General features: G+C 35.3%; 1 protein-coding gene across 1 annotated transcript; it reads right to left on the bottom strand.

The window, feature by feature from the left end:
* Window positions 1-930: 930 nt before the first annotated feature.
* On the bottom strand, window positions 931-8978 carry LOC102604515 (Golgi SNAP receptor complex member 1-2). The gene is made up of 6 exons (XM_006347827.2): window positions 8626-8978; window positions 6168-6364; window positions 5305-5394; window positions 5150-5221; window positions 1509-1638; window positions 931-1423 (listed from the first exon to the last, which is right to left on the bottom strand). The coding sequence occupies exons 1-6, from the start codon at window positions 8744-8746 to the stop codon at window positions 1326-1328; spliced, it is 708 nt and encodes a 235-aa protein (XP_006347889.1). The 5' UTR covers window positions 8747-8978; the 3' UTR covers window positions 931-1325.
* Between the last annotated feature and the right edge of the window lie 787 nt (window positions 8979-9765).

Raw genomic sequence — 9765 nt, 5'->3', positions numbered from 1 at the left:
CATCACTACTAATTCAATACTTAGGTTCCAACAAATGTTTTTTTTTCTTACAATCGTCAAGTACTAAATTCTTCACTGAAAAACTTTTCGTGTTTGATTATTGCATCGTGAGGTTAACATAGTTGATTTCAACTAATACTATAGTTATTATCTCAGAAAGTCACAAAAGAAGATTATTTTCTAAGACTTGATGTTTGTTTACGATTCTCCACCATATATCATAAACTGAAAATGCACATGAAACATACAAGTATAATCGCAGTGGTGTTAGTATAAAGTAGTAAATATTTATGGTTTAAAAAGATTAATCATCCGGAAGTCTACTTGTAACTAATTAGAGGGGTGGAAATGTCATATTCAGAAAGATTCTCCGTTTTAAAGGGTCTAACACGAGAACTCTAATTAAAGACTGAAAAAATTCCTACCAATTCCAGTTCTTGCCTCAAGAAGTTTACGCTCAACTTCAATATTGTTGGGCATAAAATCATGTGTTACACTTATAACTCACGTAAAATTTTGAGGTACACACTACAACCTGTTCATGGATTGCCACTCGTAAAAAAAATTGATGAACACCCACCACAGTATTTATATCAAACCAATTATATATCTTGCATATAGCCTTTATACGTTCTCAATTTAACTAGCAACTCTTTATAAAGACCAGGTGCGGTTAAGTATTTTCCCGATCCATTGCCCCTTGATGCCTTAATCAGTTTTAATTATGATCCATCCATTTTCTGGCAAGGACCAAATCATCATGAAAAACATGAGTTTTGGCAGTGCATCTAATGCATATATCAGTCATCTCTAGTCCACTGCCATATGGAAATGGATCCAGTTAGAATTGTAATAGATCACTTTGGCACCAAATTTCAACCATTGTACTAAAATTTATTTAACTGAAACAAACCTAAGAGGAATGGTTCAATACAACACCCATAATTACCATATCTGAATTGGTTTTATTCTTGCTACAGCTAAAAATAATTGCTACAAAGGTAAGCAGGATTTGTATCGTAATCTTGGTAGAGCAACAAGCCTTCTAATCTTCTATCCTAGTCACTTGGTGGATGTTTCTTAATGTCTTTTGGTACAGAGGCAGCAAGCTAAGTTAAGCTACAACCCAAATTTGTTTTCTCCGGGTGGAATTGTCCATGGAACACTGAGTAATATTGCTTAAAAGGAAGTCAGAAGTAAACAGAAAGGCTATATAGTAATGAACTCAAGATTTTCACTTATCAGGGAAATGGCAGTGACTAGAAGTGCAAAATTCCTTAGAAATCATTGTCTTCTGAATTTTCTTGTATCAACAGATATACCTATTACTTCGAGAGCCAATAGATAATAAGAAACAAAGTGCAAGCTGCAATGACTGCTGATAGAATGAGTGTATCCCTTGATTTCTTCCTTCTAATTGAGCCTGCATGGATCAGTAATGATGTCAACAAGAGATACTTTTAACCAAGACAATTTGGTAGCAGAAATGGTCCCAAAAATAGTAGTACCAATTAGCCCGCGGATGACAGGAAACTTGTCGCCCAGTTGTTTCACTTTTCCTTGAACATCACCAAATAAAGCTCTTTGAGAACCCAAGGCAGCCCTAGTTGTTTGAGCTTGGTTAATCACGTCATCAATCTGGACAAAAGGATCAACACAGTTGAGAAGCAGTATTTGGGTACTGAAGTTCTAGCTTCAAATAGAATGTCCTAGCTTTTGTTTTACATTCAGTCATGAATCATGATAGTTGTTAACCAATACGATCAAGCAGTTTTATGAGGATTGGCATAGTTCTAGATTCAAGGAATGCTCTTAAAGAATCATGGAAGAGCAGATATAAATGACAAGGAGCAACTGTAGAGGGGAAATGATTTGGAATTCCTAGAAAAGGAACCTAGTTAATGAATGTTGCAGAATGGCTGTCACACACATCTGTATCCAGATAGTCTTATGATGTATCCACATTTTAGTTACTAGCCCATCCATAATACAGTAAATGCTATAATGACCGACATATTCAGTGATTATAAGATTCTCTCTAATAAAAGGATAAGTTACAAAGTTCGCTAGAACACATACATTGGTATAGACCCTAACTGCAGCCATGCTACATTCTACAATATGCAACACAAGAGCAAACACCACGAAGAGACAGTGAGAACATCATATTTGTCACTTAATTCTATCCAGTAACAGAAAAGAAAAGAGGGAAAGGGTATCATACCAGGCCATGTCAATGATAGTGTCAACTGGGCCTTACATTACCATATAATTGCTTTTGTTTGTTGCATACTAGAAATTAATAGACTACGGGATAAATTCAGGAATCAGTAGTTATGCTGAAAGAGCATATAGGTGACCTTAGAATCTCTGCGGAATCTAACCTTGAACCCACCAACAACCAGTTCTCTCATGTGATTAGATTGATGTGCTCCATCTAATGTCAATCCTGAATATTTAGCTCCAAGACCACAAGACTATCTCCTGGCTCTCAAGTGACAACTCGGCAACTCCTACCAAGTAAAGCCGACAAGCTCATTCCATGATTAAAAAACTTTTCATTTATGCTGGTGACGATCAGGTCATTTGCGACTTATTGGCACTTCAACTAATGCACCAGGTAGCCTACTGAAGATCATAAGCACAGGTGTTGCTAGATAAACCTACCCAACAAGGTTGGAACAGCTGAGCTAACACTGAGTGCTGTAGCTGCGATTTGAACCAGGAATTTCTAAATTGTTGCTCCTATGTCTCGACCACTCAGCCATCTCCTTGGAGACCCATGATTAAAGAATATATCTTTGACCAGATTATAAAAAATAAATATCAAAAGCAAAAATCAGTAACATATTCTAAATAGTAGCCAAAGCCAACAGTGCTTGGACCTCTACTTCACAATCTTCCTTTTTTTCCTTTTAAAAAGATAGGGCCTCTACGTCACTATCGTAACTTCTAGAATTTGAACAAGAAAAAAGGATGAGTGGTTCCTAATTCTCTCTCAGATATTATGAAAAGTGGCTTTATCTGTAATTTATCACTCTTATTTTATTTTATTTTGGTAAAGATTTATCACTCATTTTTTTACAAAACTACAAAGTTAATTACAAGGAATAAGTACTTCAGTAAACTGACATTTACTAGCTTGCTGGTTTCAGGCTGCAATAGAACTCGTAGAAAAAAACACTTAAAGTACCTTTCATTTTGCTGCATGTTCCTCAAACTTTTAGGTTGTGCACTAGCAATCCAGCTTAATACGTATTTTCATTATAAAAGGAAACATTCTTCAGTTTCACCCATCAAAAGCATAGTCATAATAGAATCCTTTTACTTTAGGTGTAAAGAAAATAGTCTAGAGGATGTAAAACAGTTAGTTGATTTGTTAAGTTCTTTGTAGATACTCTCTGTTTTTCATTTCTTTGGACCTAAAACTTTTTGGAGGTCTCCAGCATGTCCTTAATGCTGAAGAATATAACATTACCAATTTCAAATAGAGAAGAAAGTCATAATAAAATATTACTTGAAAAAGATTGAATTAGAATTTCTAAATAAAACTGTCCTGCTAAATCTACATCAGCAATAGAGCCAAAGTGGCTGTTCTGCCCATATCAAGGCCAGCAGCAGAACTAAGCTGAACTTTCTTCATTGATATTCAGTATAGTATTTCCATGGTAAAATGATGAAGAAAGAGCAAAGGGATCATGCATCAAGATCACCAAGAAAGAAAATTGACTCAAGACAGAAACACAAAGTGAAACTTATAGAACTAAAACTAGTAGAGAAGGGAACAAAGCTAAGTTAAATCTTCAATTGCACATTCAGATATGTCGACTAAACAACTCTCTTCAGATAAAGTAGCAGAAAATCTGGTGGACGTGGAGGAGGACGTAATGGATATCCGTGGAGAGGTTGCCGATATGGTTGTTGCTGTGGGTACTGTTATGTGCAGGGATGTGCAAGGTGTTGTTTCACTGCTCATGAAGCCCCTGATGCTCTATCTGAAGATGATATCAAGAATTGATCATTTTGTGTCCTACAAACTGTTGTTGTTTTTTCCCTTTTAAGCAAGGCATGTTGTTGTCTTCATTTGGACACATATTCATGTGTGTGTTTGTTCAATTGATTGACATTGCCAATGCTTGAATAAATCACTATTATTTAGTGAGGTATTGTGTTTTTTTTTCTCAATTGAATGACAATGTATGCAATTCGGAGTTTTGAACTAGTGAAGTTGATTGTTGTGACTTCAATTAACTCAATGAAACTTACTCCTCCTGTTCCAATTTATATGAAATTTTGGATTCAAAAGTCAAATTTTTACACTTTTAGTGTATAAATATTGAAAGAATTCTTCCTCATGTTCTAATTTTTATGACATTTTGGATTTAAAGGTCGATTTTTTACACTTTTGTGTATGAATATTGAAAGAGTTCTTCTTGGCTAGCTTAATCGCGCGTTCAAGTAGATTATTGTATAATACTAAAAGGGTCAACCTGCCCACCATCTTTTCTGCTACTTGAGAATTTATCATTCGATTGGAGCTCCTATCTACATTTCACAAGGTAGGATTATGTTAAGGGCCATGAATTACGGAATTATTATCGAGCTTGAGATGCACCCTGAAGTTAGCTTCAAGATAGGTTTTGCGCTTCACCTCACTTCACCGGTGATGCAGGCACCAAAGCGTTAAGGTGTGTCTCATTGTCCAAGTGCAGTGTCTCGAAGAGAGCAACACTAAGCAAAAAATATTTCATTTGATTATAATTATTCCAATCCTTTTGACTATGTAATGGTTGTTACGGTCTATAGTTAATTCGGAAACAGCCTCTCTACCTTCTCAAAGATAGGGGGGTAAGGTCTACGCACTCAACCCTCCCCAGACCCCACTTGTGAGATTGCACTGGATTTGTTGTTATTGTTGTCAATTGTGAATTCCTTCATTAAAGCACACAATTTTTTGCATTTAAAGTCTAATAGACTTCAGGGCTTGTTTTCGCATTTCACCTTTGATAACACTGTTTGGAAGGATGTCTTTGAGGTTTAGTTGTCACTAGAATACTCCATACCAAGACCATCACAGAGGATGAAAGAGAGCAAACTCTGTACAAAGAAAATGATGTCTGTAAAAACTAAAGAGAGCACTTAATCTTACATGAGATATGCTTCCATGTAGTGCAGCTCTCTCCCTCAGTATATGCATTTTGGGGGACATACTCCCTGATGCCTGAATCGATACAAATAATAATTTAAGAGGCAATTGAAACTATAGCATCTAAAAAAAGAATTTTGACAATGAAACTTTCTTACCTTATACTCACTGATATCATCTCTCACAGAACTAAGAAGTTCAGCATGTTCCCTCATTGAGCTTATATTTCCCTTAATACGCCTAAATTCCTGAAGACAAGATGATGTGTCAGTCATAAAAACAGTGGCTGGCATAGCCAACAAGCAATTCAAACTACTCCAACATAGCATGCACTCTGAATGATTGCGGTTCAACATTCTTGTATAACCAAAACTTTGATAGTTCAATTTTGAGGATATCTGACTTTCCTTGGGCTCTAGTTAAGTATTCTTTTTCTTTATATGTTAAATCACAATAATAGAGGTTATCTGATTAAAGAGTTCAGCCACAGTTAGTTCCAAGTACTCCCACAAAGAAACTGATACTTCATCAATTAGCAAACCCTCACCAATTTATCCTTTTAAGAAGTATGGAACGGGATACTAATCTAATAACTATCAGAAGAGTTCGCTTGCTAAACACATCAGAATTTCCAAGAGTTTAAGTGAATTAACTCAGTTGACATGGGCACCAGTTAAATCTGCAGCCAGGCCAGGGAAATGGATAAAATATTTATTCTAGTTCGTGTGTTATTTCAAATTTTCCATTACAAACACATGTTGCTAGTTCCAAAAAGGGATTGCAGTCTACAGGATTAGCATAAGCAACAAGAGCAGTGCAGTTACTTTTAGAAACTGCACATGAGTAGTCGGACAAACAGAATTCAAACTAGTTGGATATCAACAAGGCAGGAGAAGATGTCACCATAGCTCTGATTATATACTTTCTTTTTCCCACTTCAGAAAGTTACAATTGTTACCATGTCAAATCATTTATGGTGTATCAGTGAGTATATTTAATATACTATCACATGGTTAGTAACCTGGGTAAATTCATGAAGTATGTCCCTGTGCCTTGCCAGTTTCTGTGTAACAGAAGTGGTAGATGCTGCAGATGCTGCACATCTACTCATAGAATCATTTACATCTAGTAGTTTCTCAAGTAATGACTGAATCTCCATTTCCGTGGACTTCCACGACCTGCTGGATCCTAAAGTTGGGGAACCAGCTTCTACATAACCTGAATTCAATAAAAACAAGAATCAGAAACCACACCACAAGCCGAGTTGTTCAACAAGTTCCAAAATCAGAAACAAACCATATTTGCTTTGTTTGTTAGGTGAAGCTCAAAACCAAAACAAACCCATGACAGCCAATCTAAAGCTTAGGTGGGTAATCAGTAGTGTTGACCCTTAGGTCTTCATGAACAAAGACAACCAACTAACAAATATCTACTGAAGTTTACTCCTGGTCTGTAACATAATTAGACTAATGATGTGTCCTGATCAGTAATTATAGAACAATTTCTGCAATTACAATTTATACTAATTATCTTTTTGCATTAGATTTGGTTGTACCGTACTGTTAACTCAGCTATGTGGTAGAAAATTACATGATTTCTAAACGTTATAAGTTTGAATTATTTCTTGGTAACAATTTCCAGTAATTGAGGGGTATATCAGGCCCTTTTCCCTTAATACTAAAATGAACGGGTATTTGGTAGAGAACTTAAAGGTTTCACAATAAAAGCCTTGTGTTCAAACGGTTGAGGGAATTCTGTATTGAAATGAAGGAACTATGGAAAAAGTCAAAAACGTAAGTTGGCAATGCAAAATGGACAATCAATGATGCACCAAGAGTGTAACAACACCCTACAGGTTAGCAGATTAGAAGCAGAGACTGAAGCCAAATGTATTTAAAGAACTCGTGAAAATCCAGGTGGTAAATAGGAGGAAAACAAGGACGTGGCAGGACAAATGACTGGAAAGCCAACCTCTTAAGGACCAATCAGGTCAACACCAACTAATGCAAGCATAACTGACTGCTTCAACTGGAATCTTAACTTTAGCTTACCTATTACTGACTGAATGGCCTGGTATTGGTAACGAACAGGTCAGATTCTCTGAAGTGGATGGGCAAAGAATGATGGAATTTTCTCAGTTAAATCAAGCAAAGCAGCACAAGAAGGAGTCAATGAGGCCTTGGAAGCTGACATTGAAAGCTAATGTTCCAAGAACTGGCTGGATTTGGATGGATAGCACTCAATGAGGCCTGTCTCACACATGATGATCTCCAAAGGAGTACAGAATCTTGCAGCTTATGTTACTTTTGCAAATCAGACAGACATCTCCAGCATTTCAGGTTCATATGGGATATCTGGTATATGTTCTCAGTTTATTTGGAGAGTTTGGGTAATGCAAGGGAACTTCAAAAGTACAATTACTACTTGGAATGGACAGAATATGGGGAAATGACAGATGTGGATAAACATTCCGCTTTTAATTTTGGACAGATGGATAGAAAGGACCTGCGGATTTCTTGAGGAAAGCTTGTTTTAGCTTCACCACTTTTAAAGTTTAATTATTTATAAAACGTATATTTTAGGTGTAACAGAAGATAGATTAGATGCTATACTGGACTTTTATGGATTCCTTACATGCATGAAGGACCTATTCCGAAACCACTTTCATTGTAACATGACAGTACATACTTAGCACTACATTCAATAGTAAGTGTTACTTTGCATTTCAAAGAATATCTAAGGTGGTTATTCACTTCCCTCAATTAGTCAAAGCTGCAGCAGAAACTTCTTGTCTCAAAAGAATCACTCATTTAGCCATAAATTAAGCTTCAACCAACAGAATTGAACAGGCAAAAAGGAAGATCTCCAAAATGATCCAGACCAGAAATTCAACTCACAGACAACAACATTGAATAAGAAACAAAGTATGATACAACGAATCAAGATAGAAACAATGTATCATACTCTTCCTCAAATAAATATGCACAAACAAAAAGGAGCATGGCATTGATCATTCAATCAAGATAGAAGCTTTACACTTTCTGGGCCAAAACCCACTAACAAGTTGATTTAATAAATCAAGGTAGAAACTGTACACTCTCTCAACCAAAACTGCCTCTCTACCTCCACGAGGCAGTGGTAAGGTCTGAGGTCACCCTACCCTCCCGAGACCCCTGGGATTTCACTGGGTATGTTGTTGTTGAATCAAGATAAAAACTTCATCACTTTCAACATAAAACCCACTTAGAATTCATCCCAAAATTTGCAAAATTAGCAATCAAAATAGCAATGTAGCACCTTGTGTACCAAACCATAAACACATAGATATAATGAATCAAGATAGGATCTCCACACTTTCTAAGCCAAAACCCATCAACATTTTGACACAATGAATAACCGACACATATTTTCCTGTCATATTACGAATTGAAGTTCAAATGCAATTGGGTATAAGCGATTTAGCAAAAATTGAACTTTACCTCCTTGTGTGACCCTAGCACCAAGCTTTGCATAAGAAGAGAGCTTAACATCAAGATCACCTTCGATCTTGCGAGCCTCTTTGCGTAGTTCTTCCCACCCAGATTCTTGCAGTATCTCCATACTCAGATCTAAGGATCTGATTCGGATCCGACCCGATCAATCTTGTAAGGAAAATCCTTCGTTCCTACCGATTGGGGAAATTGAGTTTGTGATCTGACAGTTATTACAGTTGAGAGTTTATGTTTTTTCCCCTTTTGGATTCAGCAGAAGCCACCATTCACCCTTTCTCCAATTGCTTACACACACTGGTTTTTCATCTGTTTGCTTCTCAAAGCCAAACGAGGGAGAAAATTGTCAATTCTTAATATTACTTATATAACCTTTTTAAAAAATTGTACTCACAATTTATTATATAATATATAGTTTGAAGAGTTCAAGAAAAAAGAAAAATCTTTTTAAACTTATGATCTAAAATAAGTTCGATATTTGAGTTCTATAAATTATTTTATTAAAGATAAAATAAGTATTTTAAAGTTAAATTATAATTAACATTTTTTAACGGATTAAAAAAGAAAAATGAGTCATATAAATAGAAAGCGTAGAGTATATAAAATTATAAATTATTTTAGAAAATACTATAAACAATTTATTTCCTAAGAGTAGCTAGTTTTTCGTTTATTTTCCCTTTAGTATCATTTTTTACAAACAAATGGTTTGAGTTGGATGAATCCGTGTACATTTCAATTAAATGAAAATCTATCAAGCATTGAACAACCTATTTGTAAGTGTTAGGGTAATCTCATCCATTAAAATTAGAGTAAATACCTCACTTTAAAATTTGTAATTGAGACTTTTTCTATATATATATAGTGTTCTTGTTTATGTATATGTGTTTAATATTTGTTTTGATTATCTAAAAATATGTCTACTATTATCACATAACAAATTTTCTTCATGCCTCTTATAAGTTACAATTACAATAATGTGATTTTAAGCATGATTCTAAAATTTTACTTCCCAAATATGTATTTGTACAACTCTTTCACGTATTTTTCAATATACAATATGTGTCAATAAAGTATATATAGTATACAATACTTTTGCGCATGTTTTCAAATGATACAATTGATGCCCTCACC

Source organism: Solanum tuberosum, unplaced genomic scaffold, assembly GCF_000226075.1.
Source record: "Solanum tuberosum cultivar DM 1-3 516 R44 unplaced genomic scaffold, SolTub_3.0 scf00095, whole genome shotgun sequence".
NCBI lineage: Eukaryota > Viridiplantae > Streptophyta > Magnoliopsida > Solanales > Solanaceae > Solanum > Solanum tuberosum.
Note: the sequence above shows the minus strand (reverse complement) of the source record. Positions and strands in the feature narration are given on the sequence as shown.

Bases quoted from the DNA above. Each gene is read 5' to 3' on its own strand.
- LOC102604515 (XM_006347827.2), bottom strand. From the start codon at position 8,746: ATGGAGATACTGCAAGAATCTGGGTGGGAAGAACTACGCAAAGAGGCT. The intron at 5,222-5,304 runs GTAAGAAAGTTT...GTATCGATTCAG, and splicing joins ATGATATCAGTGAGTATAAG to GCATCAGGGAGTATGTCCCC. The intron at 1,639-5,149 runs GTAAGATTAAGT...CCTTTTGTCCAG, and splicing joins TACATGGAAGCATATCTCAT to ATTGATGACGTGATTAACCA.